Here is a 24,545-nt window from a genome sequence, read left to right on the forward strand (position 1 = left end):
TCAAGAGGTATTGAAGAATTTTGTAATTAATAAACATATGACATTTCTTACCATAAAGATAATTCCTCTAAATTTTTAGAGTAAAAACTATAGCAGATAGTTCTAAATCATGCGTCAGATAGTTGCGTTTATGTGTTTTTAGTTGTCAAGATGCATACGCGATCACCTTCTTAACTTGCATCAAAATACAGCCCAGACCATTCAATGAAGTATCACTATATAACATGAAGTCTTTTTTTCTGTTTTAGGCAATGCTAAAATTGGCGCCTTTATCAGCATCTGTTTCAATATTTCAAAACCTCCCTAGCACTAGTCACTCTAAACGAACTGAACATTCTTTTGCAAAGGTTTCGTTAGTGGCATAGCTATTTTCGAAAATCCATTTATGAATCTCCTATAATTACCAATTAATCCAAGAAAGCTGCATAATTTTGACATATTTCTAGGTGCTTTTCACTGAACAATAGCTTCAATCCTTTTCGGATCAACTCTAGTCTCGTTAGCTGAAATAACATATCCAAGAAACACGACTTTAGATAGCTAAAATTTGCACCTGCTAAGCTTTCTGTACAACTATCTATCTTGTAACACTTGTAACACAATTCGAAGATGTTGTTCATGTTCTACTTTTGTCTTCGAATAGATCAAGATATCACTGATAAACACTACCACAAACTGGTCCAGGTAGGGTTAAAAAATATAGTTCATGAGATCTATGAATGCTGCAGGAGTATTTGTCAAGTCGAAAGGCATCACCAAAAATTCGTAGTGTCCGTAACACATACGTAACACCGTCTTTGGTACATCACTATCTTTCACCTTTAATTGGTAATAACTGGATCGCAGATCAATTTTGAAAAAGATGGAAGCCCCTCTCAGTTGATCGAATAAGTCATCAATACGGGGTAGAGGGTATCGATTCTTAATTGTCAACTTATTCAATTGCCGATAATCTATGCAAAGACGCATTAAACCATCTTTCTTTTTAAAAAACAATACTGGGGCTCCCAGAGCGATATACTAGGGCGTATAAAGCTACAATCAAGTAAATCTTGCAATTGAACTTTTAATTCTTTCAATTCTGTTGGTGCCATTAGCTAATGAGGTATTGACACTAGAGCTGCACCAGAAAACACTTCGATTGCAAACTCCACTTATCGATTTGGTGGTAATCTCAGTAATTCTTCGGGAAACACATTAGAGAATTCACAAACAGTCTGGATATTTTCAATCTGTCTATTTCCAATATTCGAGTAAATCACATAAGCCAGAAAAGCTTCGCAACCAATCTTCAACAGCTTACTAGCTCGGACTGACGAAATAATCCAGGTCAAAACGCTTGTTCTAATACCATTCACTTCCATAATTTCACCGGTTGGTCCTTGAATTGAAAATTTTTTCCTTCGACGGTTAAGAATCACACCATGCTCGGTTAACCAATTCATGCCCAAGATTAAATCAAATTCCCCAAAAGACATTATTAATAAATCTACTGGAAAAGTCAAGCTTTGAATTTCTAGCAAACATTGCTTACACACTTGGTCAACTAATACCATTTGACTCAGCAGACTCGATACAGACTTGGCTACCTTGGACACTTCAGGTTTTAGACTCCCAGATTTGATCAAATCAGCATTAACATATGAGTGAGAAGACTAGGGTCTATTAATATATAAACAAACATATAATATAAGGAAAATATACTTGCTACAACATCGGTAGCGTCACCCGTCTCTCAAGTTCATATGACGTACGCTTGAGCCAATACACTGGCTACAAACTGATGAGTAACTGTAACACTACCATTTCCTACACTACTTCTAGAAATAGAATCACCCTAACTAATGCCACGACCCTTGGTCGCAAATGTAGATTTTTGAGTGTCGGCTGATACACTACTATCATTTTTTGGACATTCATGAGAAAAATGTTCCTGTGATCAGCATCTAAAATAGGCATTAGATAACTTTCAACATTTTCCTCGATGTCTTTTCCTGCAGTGTTCGTAATTTGGCAATTCAAAAGTTCTCATCGACCCTTTTACACTATTAATGGACATAGTCGATTTTTTATCTCGATTTTTTCAAATCTACCAAACTTTGGAGTGAACCTCTAACTCCTATGTTAGTCCTTAGGTCGTTTCAATTGCAGATGTGAACTAACAGTTCCCATTCATTTCCTAGAAGCTCGTGCAGTCTCGATATTTTTATCAAGGCCCAAAGCTTGTTCAACCATTTTTGCTCGCTCAACCAAATCAGTAAATTCCAAAACTCGAAGTGATACCAGTTGTACTCGGAGTTCATCGCGTAAGCCATATAAAAATCATTTGCAATTTTCAATTTCAGAAGGCACAAGTTCTGTAGCATATTTACTGAGTTGTATAAATTCTCTTTCATAATCAGCCACAAACATTTCGCTCTGTTTTAGCAGTAAAAACTCTTGTCTCTTGTCTTCAAGATATAATTCCCCAACATACTTCTTCTAAAATTTCTTCTGAAAGAACTCCCAGTCGGCTCGGTCAGCAGGTATGTGGCATGTTACAGTCTGTCACCACGTATATGCTTCTTCTTGTAGAAGAGAAATAGCACAAATTACACATTCTTAGGGGTTGCACTCGAGTTGGAACAAGGTACGCTTAGTCTATTCTAACCATACTTCAGCAGTTGATGGATCAACTCCCTTTAATCCTAAGAATTTAGTTGCACCATACCTTCGCAATTCCTTAGTCGGAGCCCGTCAAACCACATACACCGGTACTACAGCAAGAGTAACTTCCACCAATCTTTGAAGAGCCTCAGCTATTGTGTGAAGTAGATTCGAATCCCCTTGACCATCGTTGTTGCCTCTATCAACATTAGTTTGTTGAACATTAGCTGAATGAGCGCTTGGTGCTACTGATTCACCTCCATTTATCTTTTCAGTGGGATTTTCACTCACGTGGATCACTTGATCAACTTCATTACTGGATTCGTTTGACATCTTTTAACTATATAAGAAAAAAATAGAAATAATTATAACCAATCCAAATCTCAACTCAAGCTCGACCAAACTTGGCTTGTACCTCTAAACTTGATCCTAAGCTTGATTTAATCTAAGGATCGGCTAAACCTATAACTTTGATACCACTAATTATGACACCTTATATCCGACTTATTTAGAGGATCCGAATATAAAATCCCAGCTTCAAATGCCGTAACAACATATTTTACTATTTCACTTTATTGAAATGGTAGTATAGTGGTAAATTTTTTTAAAAAAATTCGATAGCATTTCTACTTATTTTAAGTAAAACCCCCTACAAGAAAAAAATAGATTTCACATGGTTTATGATAGTTCCAAGGACACTAAAAGCATACCAAAATCATCCATCTTAAATCTAACTAATATGCCACAAATAACACCTCAACACATTTTTAACGTTGCAAAATGACCACATACATTTATCAATATGCATGCTTACATTGTTACAAAAGGGATAACTAAATAAAAGACCTTAAACCATCTAGGTACATTCCAAGACCAAAAAGAAACAAACCACCTTCATTGAGCCCGAGATTGCCGCTGGATGTTGAACTAACAATCTGACAAAAGAGTACCTAACTTGTACACATAACATAAATTGGAGTCATTTACTAGATAACAAATTAGAAAAATTCCTATGATCCGAAACCAATTTATATTGCGGAATAATCAACAAATCCACATTCCATTGAATACCATTCATCAAACTCAATTTTAATCCATATTTCCATTCCATCTCTTTATTTTAATCATTAACGTTACTCAACTTTAGCCATGTATACAGTTCCAATTAACACTCTAAATTTGACACCTGATCCTGACGGATAAATTCGTATTAATGAATTGCGCCTAGCTTTGGCCGATAAAACCGGCAATAAATGTGCCCTGAGCTGGTTAGTAGAACCGAAAAATATGTGTGCCCAGCACTGGTCGGTATAACCGACAATAAATGCACCCTGCGCTAGTTAATAAAATCAACAAATATATGTGCCTAGCACTGGTCAGTATAACCGACAATAAATGAGCCTTGCGCTGGTCGTTAAAACCGACAAATATGTGTGAAATCATTTCCAACTCTTGTTTTAATTTTATTTGACCATTACACCAGTTATTTCAAGAACTAATTCTTCTTATAAACTTACCAACCAAATTATATGTATATGGATATAAATGTATATAAATAACTAATAATAATTATTGAAATAGTCGGGTTATAGAAACAGCAACCATGATCACCGAGCTATTCGTCGTCGATCTTGTCGTTTCCCTTCCTCGAATGCTCCAAGTTGACGTCAGCTACGGATTAAACAAATAGAACACATTAACAATACACAACCTTTGTATATTATTCCATAAAATCTCTAAAAATCGGAACCAACATAGCTTTCAAACTTAATCCAAAAATCTATCAAACCGGTCCCTAACACTTTAAGTATACAACAATGGTGACATCCTTAATTTCTAACAGTACCGAAAAATAATATATAGGTCAATCAGCTTATAGAATAAGGATTCTGAAAATATAAAATTTACAAAAAAAAAAAAACCGAACTAACTAAAGCATACTAATTGAAGCTTGAGCTTTGAAAATCCTGACGTTTTCTCCAAACTTTTCTCCCCCGCGTCGATGGTACGAGGGCACAATCTGTTTCTATTTTATCCACTCCCACCCTTTCATACTTTTTTTTTCTTTTATATTTTCTTTTATTTTTATTATAACTTACATATATTAAAGCATATCTTTACCCACCTAAACCGCACTAACCATTTTAATGGTTAATTGTCACTTAAGTCCTTCCTATTTATTTCAAAATATAATCATTTTATAAATTACACTTTTACTTCTTATACAATTTAATCCCTATACTTAATTTAAGCACCACATAAATGAAATTATCTATTCAAAATTCAATTAACTTACAATTCATCCCCGTAAATATTTAATAATATTTACGGGTCTGGTTCACGGAATCGGAGTTCCGAAACCACACTTCTCGACCCTATTGTCTTTTGGTTCGTTATAGTCAACCTTACTCTCGAAAAATGAGAATTCTCGTAGAAGTTATCTAAGGCATCAAAGCAAAGCGAAAGCAAACTCAAAAGGAAAAGCAACGAAAAATAGAAAAAACAAAAGAAAACAAAAACACATCAAGTGTTCAAGTAAATGCTCTCAATATATTCTTTAACTCAAAGAATGAAATACAATAGAATGTTTATAAATGAAGGGAAAAACCTTTATTTATAATTGAGTTTCCCCAAATCCAACGATATAAATTGAATTGCAACTAAGATTAATACCTATCTACAAAATGAGAGTCCGAAAGGATTCAAACTCTATACTTCTCTATCCCTTGTGTATTTACAATAATTACTCTGATAACTCTAATTCTATTAGAGTGTTTCACTAAATCAACAAGACTTCAAGTAAATTGGTTTCTCCACGAGTTGGTTGTGATGAACGTGACTCAAAGACCTTTTACACAGACAATTGAGATAAAATTTGAGACCATTTCAAATCAATTTTGAATTATGGGAGCACAAATCTCTCGTTTACATCTTAATTACTTCAACACAACACACACAGAATATTAATAACGATGATACAACACTCAAGATCGAATTTGAATGTTGTGACTTCAAGCAAATATCTGCCATTTAACTGCAATAAAGCTGTAAATAATATTACAAGTAACAATGCAAATAAGCACCCCAATTCCAAAATCCACCATAGAAACCAACAGAGACAGAGAGTTGATAGAACTCGCAAAGCAAAAATAAAATAAAATAAAATAAGAGAAGATCATACCCTCACTCATTTTCTAGAATAGTAGTTTTGTTCAACATTTATGCATTAGCATTAGAAACCATGATAAAAGATCAAATTAACGATTGAAGCCATTCACTGTAAATCCTCCATCCACAGAAACGATCTGTCCAGTGACGTAAGAAGCAGCCGGAAGGCAAAGATATGCTACCATTGATGACACTTCTTCTGGTTCTCCAATCCGTTCAAGTGGTGTTCGAGATATTACTTTTTCCACAAATTCTTTCTTTTCAAGCAACTGTGTAAACACATATACAACAGCAACAGAAAGGACTAATCACTATTTTGTTAATCTGTCAGAAGTCACAGAAAATAAGATGCAAAACATATAAATAAACCCTATAAAATGGCGATAAATAAATGAATAAAAATGGGAAACCTTACATGTTCAACAAGTGAGGTTCTGATGTACCAGGGAGCAACACAGTTGGTCCTGATATTATCCTTTGCCCATTCACAGGCCAAGTTTTTTGTGAGCTGATTCATAGCAGCTGCCAAACAACAAATACCAGACATTATTCGAGCATGGAGTGAGGGTATGATCTTCCAAATATATAAAAAATAACTTAACAAAATTTGAGTATGCAGCAGACTGAATATCTGCATTTTTTATGAAATATTTGAACCCAAATTCAAATAACAATCTGTTTATTGTTTTCATTAACTCTGAATATTACTATCTAAATCTAAATTAAATAACATTAACTATCCGATACCCGAATCCATTAAATCATTATTCGGTATAAGTTAAGCCTACACTTTAAAAATATCTGCATTTAACAAATAAGTGGATAATGGATGAGGATTTGGATATTCAAATTCATTATCCATAAAAGTAATGCGAATTCGAATAGTGGATGTCAAAGTATTAATATTCAAATAGGAGGTAGAGAAGGGCTAGTTAAGAAAATAAGTTACCTTTAGCTGGTGCATAAATGGATCCACTCTCAATATGGGTTAAACCTGCAACAGACGAAATGAACACAATGCTTCCTTTTCCAGATGCTTTTAGAAGTGGATGCGCAAGTTGGCAGAAATGGTACGAAGAGTCGAAGTTTGTTGACATCAGCTTTGAATATTCTTCCGCAGTGTACTCAACTGTTGGCTTACTGATGTTTGTTCCCACATTATTGACCTACACTTCGACATGATACAAAAATACAACACAGCACATTCGATAAGCACAAAAGCAGTATAATAAACACGACACGTTTGATAAGAGCATCATATTCATCAAATAATTTACAGCTTATGAACATATTTGGAGGTGTGTTAGATACAGATAAGTGTCTGATACATGGTATGTATAATTTTAAAAGAAAGATTTTACATGTATTTGTATTTGGAGGGTATTGAGACTTCAATCAGATCTAAGAACATAAGAACATATGTACAGATTTTAACAAATTAAAGAGAAGTAATGGCAAAATCATTAGAATCATACATAAAGACCCAAAATGATCCATATAAATGTCTACAAGACAAGGTAAACATTGGCAAAGGGACTTACAAGAATGTTAAGCTTCCCATTGAAAACAGAGGCAACGTTGTCTATCAGTTTCAGCCTTTGGTCTTTAGACGAGGCATCACAAACTGACCCATTAACCAAAAATCCCTTGCTTTCCCATTCTTTCAAACACTTACTCAACTCATCTCCATTCCTTGAACATGTGTAAACAGAAGCCCCAAGCCCTGCAAGTTCTTCCACTATAGCATGCCTTGAAGCAACAACCAGTAAAATAAAATAAAAATGCAACTTTAAACATTGGGTTTCATCTAAAAATAAAAACTTTGACCATTTAAAGCAAATAATCAGATAAATATAGGAAATCAAACATAAAACAATCAGTAAAAAAAATCGAACATTGGGTTTCATCCAAAAAAAAAAACTTTTTAGGAAAAATAAAAAGGAAATGATAAGAGAAAATAGTGAGAAAGAACCAACCCAATTCCTCGAGTGCCACCGGTGACAAGGGCAGTCATTCCATTGAGAAACCATCTTGAGTTTTTAGGTTTAGAGTTGTTTGCTGTCTCTGCCATGGATATCTTTTTTTGAATAAAAAAATCGATTCTCTTCTTCTCTCGCTTTCTCTCACCCTGCAAGTGTTTATATGGGATTTGGACTCTGGTTTTGTTGATAAACCTTTTTCTAAAAAAAAAAAAAAAGAAAACAGAAAAAGACAAATCTTTTTGAAATCCAAGTCAGGTTACACTTTTTCCCCACCTTGCAATGATTAACTAGGGTTTAGACTCATGGTTATAATGATTAATTTGGGTTTAGACACATGGTTATAGTGATTAATGATGGACTACTGTTTCAAAAATAGATAATTTTATATCTAATTGTATGAAAGCGGGCGCGAATTTGTGAATAAGGGATGTTGTGCGAGTATCTATCGGACCAAAATTATCAATGGGTTCTCTAAATACATTAAAAATTTGTCATAGGGTTGCTTTGCCGACTAGAACATTTAGAAGAGCTCCCGTGTCAATCACTTCCATTCCTCTCGTTAGACCATCTATAGCGCTCATAGCTACAAGTCTAACTAAATAATTTCCTACTAATTGTTGTACTTCACAAAGTACATTAATTTGTTGACTGACAGTAGCTCAACCCTTAACTACTAGGCGTTGTAAATGTTAGGTATCTTGTCCGGGAGAAAATGTTACGTCTTGTACTAGACCAATGATTTGAGAAATACGTCTTAACTTTTCCTTTTCAAGCGTGGAAACTCCAAGAAAGAAGTAGTAGGATTTATTTTCATAATAAAATGAAATATCTCAATTTTTTTTTAAATTTATTTGATACAAAATAAATCTTTGACAGAAAATTAATTGGTTAATTCAATAAGAAATGGGGTGGACTTGGCTTTAGACACATTGTTATATAGTTAACTTGCAGATCAAGACACTTGTGAGGCCCTATCTTTTTTATTGGCACACATTTTCTCATCTGACTCAAAAGAGATTGATTTACAAAAATTGGTATAATAATCAAATGTAAAGTTGAAATAGTGAAAATTATATTGTGTTGATTTAGATTTTTCTAGATTATGATTTAGTTGAAAGATTGAATTACCTAATAAATATATTTATTAAAAATCTATATATTAAATAAATCAGGTTTTGAATGAAATGGTAAAGTGTAGAGATAAAAAATTATAGTGATTTTTGTTTAATGTCTATTTTTTTTCAATTTTTATATGAAACATATAAAAGAGATAAAAACACCCTTAAAGTATAATTTATTTTATAAAGCAAGGGAATTTTAGTCCTAACCAAATTAAATCGGTGTATCATAACACTAATTCAATCAAGTGCTTAATATATAACTAGAAATCTTATCATACGCGTACACGTCTGAAGACCAGATATTAGGTAATAAGTGTTAGTACAAATCTCCGGTGAAGAAAATCTCGAACACACGAATGGAACTCGAATAGAAAAAGAAGAAATAGGACAAGGCTCCAAGGCGTGTATCAAGTCACTATCTTTAAGGTTATATTCGCCCCCACCTATTTTCGGTGTGCAAATGAGTTCCAAGCAAATTAACATCGAGGATACAATGAAGCCAATGACTATTTGCGTTTTGCACTGACGAGAATAGCCCACTACACACTGAGCAATGTATGACAAGAAACTCAATTTCTATAAAGGATTTCTGCTGTAATACTTTATAAAATAATCTAATAATATTAGAAAATGATGGAAAGAAAAAAGTATATTAGAAAAGAAAAAAAGAATATACGAACTTGTTGGTGTGTTTTCCAAATGAAATCTCATTCCTATTTATAAGAATTTTCATGTCTCTTCATAAAGACATCTTTCATCAATAGGTGTCTTTTTGAATAATAATGTCTTTAAAATAAACACATAATTATTCATTTAATATTATAACTATTCAAATAATATCATTTAAATAGTTTGAAAATTTAAATGCTTTTTGTAGTTATGTTATAAAAACAAAATAAAGGAGTTTACCTATTCAAAAAGAATATGAAACAATCCAATTATTAGATAAAGTCGTCATTAATAAACTCAAAGAACAAAGATACAAATATATCCATTTTGGATTAGTCCAGGTTGGAGTCAAACCTCTTAGTGTTGAAGCCACTAAAAATACCTCAATATTAGTAGTCTTAAGAGACCAAAGACACATCATGTTTAATGAATCATTATTAGGAACTATAGAAACAAGCCTATGTACAGGCCAATACATTTTAAATGTTATCCAAATTTTATGGTTTCTTTGACTGATAAAAATATTTTACAATCTTTGACCCTCCAAATACATACCCATAACTACAAAATGCTTCTTGGTACGGAAGTATTAATTTTAGTGTATAGACTCCATTTCAAAGCCATGTATTCTGTTGTTAATACCAAGGCTTTACTCCAAAGCCCAAAAGGAGAAACCTTCTTAATAGAGACAGACACCACAAGATCTCATACCATAATCCCAAGAACAATACAATGGCATGAGATAAATCTTCCTAATATGTGGAAACTTGAAGGTGCTACAGATCTCGTGGCACCATGGTACCAAGATGGCACAGTCGAATTAAAATTCAATAGGCCACAAAGAATGCCTCCAAGATACTCATTCGAAATAGGAAGTACCAACACAGACTTTAGGAGGTTAAATATAGAAGAAGCGTCAAACCCAGAAACACAAACAGTAGATTTTAGGACGGCCAGAGCCTCTGTTTCTTCTATCCCAACAACATTTAGGACCAATTTACAAGGAATAAATAATTCCTCAAATATAGCTCAACCTATCTTTGCCAGACAGGAAGAGAGTCCCCAAAATTCACCTAATATGTCACCAACATATTCATCAATGACTAATAATGCAAGACAAGGAGAAAATTCAGAAATATTTGTTTTAGAAATATTTCATGTTCACGCATTATTTTGTTGCAGGGAATCTCTCATGTTCACACATCATTTCTTGCAGGGAATCTCTCCTGTTCACTCATCATTTTTGGTATCATTTCTTTTTGGACCTGGTGATGGTTACCGAAATGGTATCATCTGCAAGATCCACCGTCTTGATTGAGGATGCTAAAGATTCATCTTTAGATTCGGAGTCCAATGAGCTGAGCATTTCAGCCATGAGTTTTTTGTATTCTTTTTTGGTCTTGGCTTGAGCTAACATTGCACTAGCTGTCGACTTTGCTTGAAGAAATTTTGCCGTGGTTTGATCCGGGGCTGCGGACTTACATAATCTTGGATTCTTGTTGGAAAAATTATCCAAATATTTTGAATCATATTTTTCATCATTAAATTTGTCCCACCATTTAGTCTTGTAGTTGCGAACTAATAATGGAATTCCAGTATGTTGGTCTTGCTCATAAGAATAATTCCATGAGATAATCCAAGAAATGCATAGTTTTGAAAAAAAATGGATTGTCCTGTAAATGTGTTTTTGATCTGGTTCAGGATAAAATTTGTCAAAGAATTTGGGCCATAAGTTTTGAATTTTTTCTGGTAGTATCTTAAAGGATGATGGTCCATACCAATTCCACCACTCTTGGAACCAGTTTGGGAATTTGAATTTGGTGTCATATTTGAAATATATGAGCCAAGAATGTCTCATGTGTTGGTTGTTCATTAAGAAGGCATTGTACCATGCCAATTGGTAATCCCAATATGTAAAATATGGGTAATGGTCTATTTTGGTGGTAAATTTGGCTGGGAATTTTTTTGGAGTATTTGGGTTTTCACTCAAATCTCTTGGTTGAAGAATTTTTAATATTTGGGTTGTTGAATGGGTAATAAAATCTGGATCTTTTGGATCTGTGTAATGTTTGAACATTACTGATCTAGTTTGGACCAGTATATTTTCATAATACTGTTGGGGTTTTTGAGAATCCAATGGTTTGAAATGCCTTCCATTGAAAAGTTCTTTTGTAAGTATTTGTGGAGGTTTTTCTGAAAATTCTTCCTCCATAGCAAAATTTTTTTCAAAATATTTGTTTGGAAAATATTGTGAAGATTTTTGTGTAACAGTCTGTGAAGACACTGCTATCTCTTTTGGAAAAACATCTTGGAGAGAAGTCTCTTTTAAAACATTTTAAAGAGATTTTGGTTTGTGTAAAACAATCTCTTTATTTTTTGAAACATTTGCTGCTTCAGTAGCAATTTGTTTGAGAGGAGTTTCCTCTTTCATTTGCAAAAATGCCAATGCTACTTCCGGAGATTGAGATAGGGACTCAATCCATTTTTTGATTTGAGAACCAATCTCATTTAGATCTTGTGCATCTTGAATTATTGTATTTTTGGAGGATTTTGATGATGATGATGATTTCTCATCTTCTTCATGGCAAATTTCATACCATGACTTAATTGGTTTTGAGGTGATTTAGGTTTTGGATGATTCTTCTATTTTCCCTTTTCTATTATTTCGAAGTTTGGGGGGGCATTTTTGAAGAAACTCTCTGGTGAGAAAATCAGGCAAAGAATTAGTTTCTCTTTTGATGTATTCAATATCAAAATCAAATATGCTCAAGATTGCTTGCGATCTTGTAAAAATCTATTTTGAGGCAATGTTTTGAACATCTTTTTGTAAAACTTCTTTTGCTGATTTGCAATCGATTCGTAAAAGAAATTTTTGATTTAATAAACCACTTTGGAATTTTGTAATACACAAAACAATTGATAAAATTTCTTTTTTAATGGTACTATAATTTTGCTGAGTAGGATTCCAGTGTCTGGAAGTAAACTGGACTATTTGCTCTTTTCATCCTTTAACTTGTTTTAGGATCCCACCATATCCTATTTCCGAAGCATCTGTCTCAACTATCTTGGAGGCATTTGGATAAGCTAAATATAAACAAGGAAGCTTAGTGATTTGTTTTTTGATTTGGGTGATAATATTGGTATGGTTATTTGTCCAAGGTTGTGGATTCTTTTTGAGCCTATCATATAACGGTTTACATAATTTGCTAAGACCTGGATAAAAGTCTATGACATAATTGAGGCTTCCTAAGAACTTTTGTAATTGGACCTTATCAAGAATTTGGTTTGGGAATTTGCTAGCAAACTCTATAGATAGTTCTATTGGGGTAATGGTTCCTTGGATAATATAATGACCTAAAAACCTTACTTTGGTTTGGAACAAACTTATTTTGGATTTAGAAACTACTAAGCCATTATTTCTTATGACTTTTATAAAGATCGATATATGTTTGAAGTGTTTTTCTAAATTTTCTGAAAATACTAATATATCATCGATGTATACTATTGTGAATTGAGAATATTGGTAAAAAATATCATTCATTATTCTTTGAAACTCACATGGAGCATTTTTTAACCTAAAAGGCATTACATTCCATTCATATTGTCCAAATGGTATGGTAAATGCTGTTTTATATCTTTCTTCTTCTTTTATTTGGATTTGCCAAAATCCAGATTTCATGTCAAATTCTGAGAAAATATTTGCATTACAAAGTTTTTGTAACAAATCTTTCTTATTTAGTATTGGGTATCTAATCCATTTTAAGGCTTGATTAAGAGGTTTGTAATTAATTACTAATCTTATTGTTCCTCTTTCAAATTCTGCATTTTTCATTACATAGAATGCTGAACAACTCCAAGGGGAACTGCTCTTCCTAATTAAATTTTTATTAAGAAGGTCTTGTATTTCTTTTCTACAAAATTCTTCCATTTCTGTGTTCATTTGTATGGGTCTTGCTTTTGTGGGTATTTGTCTTTCATCAAAATCGTTTTCATATGGTAATGTTACTTCGTTTTTTTTTCTGTTCCAAAAGGCATTAGGAATGTCAGAACAAATTGTTGATTCTATTTCTTTTTTGATTTGATCTATTCTTTTTTGTATTTCTCTTTTTCTTAATTGTTCCGTTAATTTTTTAAAACATATTTCTTCTTTTAGAAAAGTGATTTGCTTCATTTATAATTAATTAAATTATTAATTTGCCCATTATGAATGAATAAAGATTTTAACAGTTGAGATTTCTTATTTTCAGTTTTTCTACAAAAGGAAATTCTACCTTAGTGTTTAAAACTTTGGTGGAGACAAAATTATTTGTTACTTTATAAGGTTTGAGTAATGATATGAATGGGGTTCCTAATATGACATCTTAGGTAACATCTTTTACCATTAAAAATATGTTTGATATTTTATACCTTTGTTGGATATTTCGCATTGGGAATTTTGTAAGTAATTTTTAGTTTTTTACCATTTGCATCTTTAAGATATTCTGATGTTTTATTATAATATTTTGTTGGAATTATTCATTCTCTAATGCAGTTTTGGTCCGCTCCTGTATCAAAAAAGGCTATTGTTTCTAATTGAAATTCATTATTTATAACAATATTTATTTTTATTAAATATCTTTGAATAGATACTTCAGTTAGAATCATCATATATCCTTGTGTATTTTCTTCAGGTTCAGGTTCAGTTTCTGACAAACTTTTTTCTGCGGTTTCGTGTTTTAAGGACCTCATTTGTTCTTTCATTTCTTATTGTTCTGTTTTAAGCAGAGAAAGTTCCAATTTAATCTGTTTTATTTCCAGCTGTAATTCAGAATTTGTAATTTGCCTTGGTTTTATTTTTTCATATTTATTAAATATTATGTCTTGTATATTATACATTTGTGATTGACTAGAAATGATTTCTTTTTCTTTTTCTGGTTTATCTTTTAATGAGGATTTTAATTTCAAAAGGTATTCTCTTTTAAGCTCTAGGTCTTGAATTTTATCAATAACTTCAATCATAAATTCTTGATCTTTGGTTAACATGTTAATTGAAGGTTCATTTTCATCACTAGAAGACTGAGATGTTGTATGTAATTCATCTATTTGTAACTCATCTGTTTCAATAGATGTATCATTTTCGAAGAAGTTGTTTCTAATAGGATTTCATTTAAATTTTGTTCTATCTCTTCATCTAAATTTAAATTATTGATTTTTTGATTTTACAATATTTTGAAATATATCCTAGTTTTCCACATCTATAACATTTTATTGTTTTATCAATTTTATTTTCTATTTTTGTTGTTTCTTTCCTTTTCGTATTTTCTATATTTGGGTTTTTATAATATTCTGAAATATTCTTTTCCTATTTTTGTCTTTCTGTGGTAACATGTTTTTGAAGCGAAGGTTCATTCCTAATGTCAAATTGGTGGCGAATAATCCTAATTCCATTCTACATTGATATCTTTCTTTCTTAAGTTGTTTTGTAATTTTAAATCTTGACAAATTTTTAATCCTTCTTTTGGGTGAAACTAATTAGTTCACGATATGTAAGTTTTCATATGGAATAATACCTTTGTAATTTTCTCTTATTTGATTCCTAACTTTTCTCCTAATAAAGTGGGAAGTCTTGCTAGAAATTTTTCTTTCCAAAATGGTTGTTGGTTATCAGATCTTTGCATAACTCTAGTCATAAAGATATCTTTATACCATTTAAAATCGATTAATTTTTTGCATATTAAATTTGATAATAATTTTGAATTTCTATCTTTAAGATGATAAGGATCTCCAATAAAGTGTTTAGAGATTGAGAAAATTAAAATTGCTACTGCATCTTGGATTTCTCTTCCTTATTCGTCTAAAATAATTCTATCTTGGTCATCTTTTTTTATTGCTTTTAAAATTTCTTCCTGTTGGGTTTTAGTGAGTGCATGATCCTACCATCCTTTTAATTGACTAGTAAATCCAGCAACTAAAAGATTAGCTATAGCATGATCACTGATTAATCCATTTTGATTTTGGGGTTTATAAACATTTGAAACCATTGTCATTTGTTGTAATAAACTAAGAATATTGTATTCAGACATTTCATCTATAGTCCATTCATAGATTGTATTAGCATTGTATTTATTTTGGAAAACAAGTTTTTCTTCTATGTTAAGATTAGGTGCAGTGATTTTTGGATAATATAATCTTTTTGGTTCTTTCCAAGCCATCTTGTTAATTTGTTGTTCATCTGACTGATCCGAATCAGATTGGAAGGATTGGTGTAATGTATTTACTGAATATTGGGCTTGTATTGGGGTATCAGGGGCAATTAATTCAGACTTGTAGCTTTCCAAAGCATTAAGTCTATTTTGGATTTCTGTTAGGAATTCATTTTGGGATTTTTAGAAAGTTTTTGGAATCTCATAAGGTGTGAATATTGGTTCTTTGGAACTTTTTTCGATTATCTCTTTTACTGGTTCTTTCCTGATTGGTTGACTCTCTACCAGATTCTCAATATAATCTAATTGTTTTCCTATTGTATGAATATTAATATTTGTATAATTGTTTTGTTCTACTATCATTTTAATATCTTTTGATGAGATTTGTTCTCCTGCATCAGGAGCTTTCATTCTTAAAGGGTTTGCTTTTATTTCAGTATTCTTGTGAAGATATTGAACGTCCATTAAAGGGGGATGTCGAGATTCAACTTCTCCTTTATCAGTCTGCCATATAGTATTATGTCTTATTGTATTAACAGATTCTAAATAATATTCTTCAAACCATTCAAAGAATTTTATATGGACTTTATGGGTTCATAAATCCATAATATTCTTGAAGAATGCTTTCTTTTTATCATTATAATTTTTAAAGTAATCTTCCCTTTTTTGCTTATTTTTGTTGGAATAGAAGTGCTTTCTACACCATTCTTTATTTACTTCAAACGTTTTTTTCCAAAACAAATATTTCTGAATTTTCTCCTTTGAAAACTTAATTTGAAAATTTGGAAACTTAAAATTAAATTTTGAAGAAGCTTTTTGGAAAATTTGGAGAAACAATTCAAATGGGTATCGAGTTCTGTCTTTCATTCTCAAACTGATAGCCTATTATAGAGGGCTATTCTCTCTTTACATTAATATTATTTGAATAGTTATAATTCTTTTTCAAAAAATCAAATAATATAACTTTTGATTAATTACACCCATTCATTTATAGTTATTGAAACACTATAAATATTTGAAAATGTTCCAACAATCCCCCCCCATTTTCAAAATATTTTGGATTTTGATATTCTTGGAAATCAATTTGCATAAATGAAGGTATCTTACAATTGAACCTTCACTTAGTGAAAACATGTTAAAGTTAATCGATATTGCAAGGTAGACTAAACTTTGGACCAACTATTCCATTTGATTAACCGAACACATCTCACACAATAATTTTAACATCGATCAATGCATAGTATCTAGGGACACTATTATGGTCATGTGTTTATGTTCTCTTTTCATGAGTGCTGTTAGAGCCAAGCCCTTGAACTCCTAGAAGCGGCCACACTTCCACTCACATAAATAGATCCCATCAAGAGTGTTCCTGTAATTATAACACTCTAACATATTTATGTTATGGGTCTATTAAGTGTACATTACTCATCCTTCCCTTATTATTATGGGTAACTAACACTTTAATCTTAGGATGGATTTATTTATACTGCTAATAGTCACATAATAATGATGTACTTTGTCTCATTAAACTCAAGACTTGATGTTATACCAAGCATTGAGTCGAGTTTCCATCATGGGTGACTCTAATTAATGGGCTTGAGTCCCATCCCTTTTGAGGTTCTTTTTACTACATCTCTAGCAAGACTTTTTGTCAAAGGATCCACCAAATGACCTCACATAATTAATAGTGATCACTCCATCAGAGATTAATTGTTGGACATAACTATGTCTTAATCCAATGTGTTTAGACTTTCCATTATATACTCGGCTATATGCCTTTGGTAGAGTAGCCTCACTATCACAACATATAGAAATAGGTGAAATTGGCTTAGGCCATAAAGGTACATCATAAAGCAAATTTCTTAACCATTCTGCTTCTTTAGATGTAGCGACTAATGCAATAAATTCTGCTACCATGGTGGAATCAGTAATACATGTTTGTTTCTTGGAACTCCAAGAAATGGGCCCTCCACCAAGAATGAAGATCCATCCACTAGTAGATGCATGATCTTCCAAACTTGTAATCCAACTAGCATCCGAATACCCTTCTAAATTGGAGGATATTCATTATAACACAATCCATAGTTAATAGTTTTCTTTAAGCACCTAAGTACTCTATTCAAAGCTTGCCAATACAAACTACTTGGATTACTTGTGTACCTACTCAATTTCCAAACAGCATATGCAATATCTGGTCTTGTACAAGTCATTATGTACAGAAGACAACCAATTAGACTTGCATATTTCAATTGATCAATTTTTCTACCAGCATTAGATACTAATTTTATTTGAGGATCCATGGGTGTAGATGCCGGCATACAGTTGAAAACATCAAACTTTTTAAGAACATTTTTAATGTAATGTGATTGTGATAAAGCTATAATGCTTTCATCTCGGGTTATTTTAATCCTAAGAATAACATCTGCTACACCCATATCCTTCATAGCAAAGTTGTTTGACAAAAATTTCTTTGTGTTTTCTATTTGTTCCAAATTCGTGCCAAAAATGAGTATGTCATCTACATATAAGCAAATTATGACACCTTTTCCATTTTCAAATTTGTTATATATGCACTTATCAGATTCATTTATTTTTTAGCCATTAGCTAAAACAACCTTGTCAAACTTTTGGTGCCAATCTTTTGGTGCTTTTTTAAGTTCATATAAAGATTTAACAAGCTTACATACCTTATGCTCTTGTCCTGGAACAACAAATCCTTCCGGTTGCTCTACGTACACTTCCTCTTCCAGTTCACCATTTAAAAATGCAATTTTAACATCCATTTGGTGAACAACCAAATTATATATAAAAGTAAGTGATATTAAGAGTCTAATTGTAGCAATTCTTGGTATTGGAGCATAGGTATCAAAGTAATCAATACATTATTTTTCTGTAAAACCTTTGGCTACCAACCTTACTTTAAATTTATCAATGGTTCCATCGACCTTTATTTTCTTTTTGAAGATCCATTTACAACCTATTGGTTTGGAACCTGGTGGAAGATCAACTAAGATCCAAGTTTGATTTTCCATTATTGAATCCATCTCATCATTTATTGCTTCTTTCTAAAAAACAGAGTCTTGAGATTTCATTGCCTCTTTAAATGTAATAGGATCAGATTTCGTATTATAACAATAAGGTATCTTATTACATATACTTTCACATTTTCCTTTTACAAGAAACATAATGAAATCTGGTCCAAAATCTTTGACCTTTTTAATCCTCTTACTTATTCTTAATTCTTGACAATATTCATCATTATTATCAATTTGTTCCAATGGAATCTCATTCTCATTTGAAGAATGAATCAATTGTTGTGGCTGTAATTGTCTTGATATAGAATTAAATCTATTTTCATCAAAGATAACATCACTTGATTCAATAACAGTATTAATTGAAATTAAATTATTTGGTTCAGTTACCATGAACCTATATGCCTTGCTATTATGTGCATAACCTATAAATATGCATTCAATTCCTCTTTCACCTAACTTTTTACGTTTAGGTGTTGGAATTTTGACAATAACTCTACAACCCCAAACCTTCAAATAATTAAGGTTTGGTTTCCTTTTCTTCCATTGTTCATAGGGGGTTATTTTAGTTTCCTTATTAGGAACTCTATTCAATATATGATAAGCTGTTACAACAGCTTCTCCTCGAAAACCTTGTCCAAGACCTGAATATGTTAACATTGAATTTACCATTTCAGTCAAGACTCTATTTTGCCTTTCAGCTACCCCATTTTGTTGTGGTGTGTAAGGGGCTGAAACTTGATGGACAATTCCAGTGGATTCAAAATAACTTGGATTATAATATTCTCCACCTCTATCCGATCTTAAGCACTTGATAAATGATTCACACTGAATTTCAACTTCAAATTTATAAACTTTAAATTTATCAAACGCTTCATATTTTGAATGCAATAAATATACATAATAATATCTAGAACAATCATTAATAAAAGTAACAAAATATTTCTTTCAACCTAATGTAGGAGTATTATGCATGTCACATAAATCACTATGTATCAAATCAAGCAATTTTGTTTTCCTCTTAACCTTAGGGAAAGGGTTTCTTGTAATTTTAGTCAACATACATGTATTTCATTTTCAATATTATTATTAAAAACAGTAATTAAATCTAACTTATACATGTCATTCAATTTTCTATAATTCAAATGACCTAATCTATAATACCACAAACAAAAGATTCAACCATATAAGCGTAAATAGTATTTTTATTCTTATTAATAATATTGAGTTTGAACATACTCTCATACATATACTCTTTCCCCACAAAAATTCCTCCCTTAGATAAAATAAACTTATTTGCCTCAAAAACAAGTTTGAAACCAAGCTTATTCAACAGACTTCCAGACACTAAATTCTTCTTAACTTCTAGTCATAATATACATCATTTAAGGTTAAAATCTTTCTAGAAGTGAATTGTAGTTCAACAGACCCTTTGCCTTTGATTGCTGCGGTGGAAGAATTTCCCATGTACAAGACATTGTCATTTTCACATTGTGTGAACTTTGTGAACGTGCTTTTGTCTTTGCACACATGTTTGGTTGCTCCGGTATCAATCCACCATGTATTATCATCTTGTGCCATATTAATTTCAGATATCATTGCAATGAACTTTTCATTATTATCAGCCTTAGAAGATGATTTCTTCTTTAAAAATCGACATTCATTCTTGAAATGTCCCGGTTTTCCACAATGATAGCATGAGCCCTTTTGTTTCTTTTTGAACTTAGGTGCTCTATCAATCTGTTTGAACTTTCTTTTGAATGGTTTAGCAGTCTATACTTCCTCTGTAACATGCACTTTGGCATTTTCAAAATTTAGGTTCTAATCTTGTTTTTGATATTCTTCTTCAATACGAAGATGATTTGCCAAAGCCTCAAGAGATATTTCTTCTTTCTTATGTTTTAAACTTCTTTTAAAGTCTTTCCAAGATGTAGGAAGTTTGTCTATTATGGAGGATACAACAATCATTTCATCCATTTTCATATCATATTACTTGAATTGATTCAACATCTTTTCAATATCATGGAATTGTTCCATAACAGAACGACCATCAACCATTTGATAATTATTAAAACGACTGACGAGAAATTTCTTACTTATAACATATTCGGTCATGTATCTTGTCTCTAATTTGTCCCATAATTCTTTAGCGGTGACCTCATTTTGGTAGGTGTCGAATAAACCATCAGGTAAATCATTCAATATGTGGCCCATGCACATGCAATCAGCATTGTCCCATTTTTGTCTTTCTCGGGTTGCAGCAACAGAGTCGTTATCATTCTCTTCAGGTCTTGAAGTATCCAAAACATAAGCAATCTTCAAAACTGATAATAAGAAGTGCATTTTTTTCTGCCATCGTCAAAAATTACCACCATCAAATCGATCAAGTTTGACAAAGGTGGAAGCCAACTCCCTTAGTGTTCCACTTTCATGTATAGTGGTAGTCATCATGAACTATATAACCTTAAAATTGTTAGTACAAATCTCCGATGAAGAAAATCTCGAAAATAAAAAGAAGAAATAGGACAAGGCTCCAAGGCGTGTATCAAGTCACTATCTTTAGGGTTATATTCGCCCCCACCTATTTTCGGTGTGCAAATGAGTTCCAAGCAAATTAACCTCGATGATACAATGAAGCTAATGACTATTTGTGTTTTGCACTGACGAGAATAGCCCACTACACACTGAGCAATGTATGACAAGAAGCTCAATTTCTATAAAAGATTTCTGCAGTAATACTTTATAAAATAATCTAATAATATTAGAAAATGAAGGAAAGAAAGAAAGAATATTAGAATTTGTTGGTGTGTTTTCCAAATGAAATCTCATTCCTATTTATAGGAATTTTCATGTCTCTTCATAGAGACATCTTTCATCAATAGGTGTCTTTCTCAATAAAAATGTCTTTAAAATAAACACATAATTATTCATTTAATATTATAACTATTCAAATAATATTATTTAAATAGTTATAATTCTTTTCAAAAATTAAATAATATAACTTTTGATTAATTACACCCATTCAATTATAGTTATTGGAGCACTATAAATATTTGAAAATGTTCCAACAATAAATTGTGCATATTAAAATAAAACATATAAAAATATTAAAATGAAGTTTTTGTTGAGTGGTAAATGTAAGATTTTATTAATCCAATTGAAGACTTGGTGTGGGCTGAAATATCACAATATGCATATTTTTAGTGGTTTTTTCTTAAAATAAAAAGACTGAAGTGGCTTCAAATAGTATAACATATTTTAATTACAAAATAATATTTTCGTAAATTTTCTAATCGAGTTGGTTCCCGGTTGACTTGTGGCAACAACTCAGTAAGCGACTTAAATAATAGTAAGTATAGATATACAACTGAAGGAAATAAATTGTACATATTAAAATAAAAACGTATAATAAATATCAAAGTGAAACTTTGGTTGAGTGATAAACTTAAGGTTTTACTAATTTAATTGTTATGGGTTTAAATCTCATGATATGAATATTTTTATTAGTTTTGTTAAAATAAATAGACTAAAGTACCCTTAAATAATATAACTTATTTTAATTACGAAAGAATAGTTTTGTAATTTTCAAAATCGAGTTAATGCCCAATTGACTCGTAAATCATAAATTTAATAATAAAAAAGTTGTCTTATGTTTCAATCAAATTTGAAAGTAAAACTCTTGCCTTGTTTGGTTATTAGGGCAATAACACGAAGAAAAACTTATTTATTACATATGTATTTCAGAGTTATACACAAAATAAATAATAGTCGATACAAATTTAAATTTGAAATTAGAAAGATGTGTAGTAACTCCCGTAAAAATAAGCGATACTTTTTCACTTTCTGTTAAAAATAAATCATAAAATGACTAAATATTACCAATTAAATTAATTTATTGCTAATCTATATACTAAAATATGTACAAAAATAATGTTCCTACCAAACATAGTATAATAAGCGAAACAGATCTTGATGGTGCCTAGGCTTCCAAAGCTTTTTACAAAAAAAAATAAAAAATTAAAAACACAATTTATTATCTAAATAATAGACTATTTTATTTACTCGGATGATATGTTATGAACAATTAAAAAATTAGTTTCCCAAGGGCCCAAATAGGCTTCAATAGTGGCATTGAGAAACTAGTTTTTCATATTTAAAAAATATAATAATTATAATTATAATTTTAAATATAAAAGTTATGAAAAATAAAAAGAATAAAAAATTTAAAAATATAAAAAATATAAAAAATTCTAAAATTTAATATTATCTAAACCAGATCAGACTAGTTGAATTAGAAATCAATCGGAGTATTGGATTGAGTTAAAAAATTGATTGAACTAGCAAATGAATCGATTTCGAACTAGTTTAACTAATTGGTTCCAAAACAACTGGCTTGACCAATTCAAAATAAGTAAATTATAAAAATTTAAAATTTATAAAAATTATAAAAAATCAATTCAACAGCTAGTTCAACCGATTTTTTAGCCTAATATGAGTCGACCGAATTTTTAAAATTTTAAACTTTTTTAACTCTCAACATTTACAATTTTTGTTGTCAATTTGATTCATACCTTTTAGAAGTACATAAATTTTTAACTATTTTTCCATATTTCAGAAAACATAAAAATTCTAAAAAATCTTGTGTACTTTTATTTTAAAATATATATATTTTAAAAAATTATGTACTTTGATATATAATTTTAGTTCTTTTAAAAATATTTTTATTTTTAAACAGATTTTAGTTTTCATAATTTTATTTTTCAAAATTAAAATTAAAAATTGTTTATTTTTTAAATATAAAAAATAGTTTCCCGATGCCCAAATTGGTACAGCTGGTGTTGATTTAAACCATTGGAAAACTATTTTTTTTCATTGTTTAAATTATATGAATAAATGTTGATTGAGTCTTAGTTCGATTGATATGAGTACTGTTGCCAATGTAAGAGGATATGAATTTGAGTGCATTGAAACACATTATTCTCCTATTTATGGATTGATGAGGAGTTATGGGTAATTCTAAGTATTATATATATATAAAACAAATATAATCGAACATATAATATATTACTAAATAAAAGTTGACTTATATTATTTGGATAATAAATTATTATTTATTATTATTATTGTAAAAAACTTACTTCCAAAGGAAAAGATTGAGGGACAGTCCGTAAGTGTCCATCTAACTTCCTGACAAAACTAAACATTATCAATTTTTTTTATCATTTGTATGTAATGGATTATAACTTTTTCTTAATGCAAGTTTAAGGTTATAGATATATTTAGGTCTAATATTTAATATTTTAAAGTTTGGAATTTATTATTTATAAATAAATTTATTATTATAAATTAGTTTTAGTGTTTATGATTTATAAATAATTTTTATTATAATTTAGTTTTTTTTTTGCAAATGAGGTCTTGATAAAGTTAGTAAAGTCAAAGGCCTTGAGTATTGAGTATTACCATGTGTAACTAAAATGCGTGGGTGTTCAAGTTCTATCATGAACTGTTGTCATGTGTGAATTTTAGTTTAATTAATTAGTTCATAATCTGGATGGTTCTAGTCTTTAGTTAAAGCTGTACTAGTTTGATTCTTTGTTTTAATTCGACTCTACACTAATTGGTTATTGAGATATGTATTTATCTTTATGCTTTGATTGTACTCTAGTTGTAAATTTTGAGAAAGAAAGATTTAGAGTTTAGGCTTATAATTTTTAAAAAATTAATTATACAAATTATAAATAAAAA

The 24,545-nt window shown here is 30.8% G+C and overlaps 1 protein-coding gene across 1 annotated transcript; it reads right to left on the minus strand.

The window, feature by feature from the left end:
* Nucleotides 1-5,641: 5,641 nt before the first annotated feature.
* On the minus strand, nucleotides 5,642-7,967 carry LOC105780469 (tropinone reductase homolog At5g06060). The gene is made up of 5 exons (XM_012604828.2): nucleotides 7,791-7,967; nucleotides 7,356-7,563; nucleotides 6,764-6,980; nucleotides 6,230-6,336; nucleotides 5,642-6,083 (listed from the first exon to the last, which is right to left on the minus strand). Exons 1-5 carry the CDS (start codon nucleotides 7,883-7,885, stop codon nucleotides 5,904-5,906), a joined length of 807 nt encoding a protein of 268 aa, XP_012460282.2. The 5' UTR covers nucleotides 7,886-7,967; the 3' UTR covers nucleotides 5,642-5,903.
* Between the last annotated feature and the right edge of the window lie 16,578 nt (nucleotides 7,968-24,545).

This window comes from Gossypium raimondii, chromosome 4 (genome assembly GCF_025698545.1).
Source record: "Gossypium raimondii isolate GPD5lz chromosome 4, ASM2569854v1, whole genome shotgun sequence".
Classification (NCBI taxonomy): domain Eukaryota; kingdom Viridiplantae; phylum Streptophyta; class Magnoliopsida; order Malvales; family Malvaceae; genus Gossypium; species Gossypium raimondii.

Coding starts and splice junctions, on each gene's coding strand:
- LOC105780469 (XM_012604828.2), bottom strand. CDS start 7,885: ATGGCAGAGACAGCAAACAACTCTAAACCTAAAAACTCAAGATGGTTT. Junction 6,981..7,355: donor ATGGGAAGCTTAACATTCTT/GTAAGTCCCTTT, acceptor GTCGAAGTGTAG/GTCAATAATGTGGGAACAAA. Junction 6,337..6,763: donor CATTTATGCACCAGCTAAAG/GTAACTTATTTT, acceptor GTTGTTTGGCAG/CTGCTATGAATCAGCTCACA.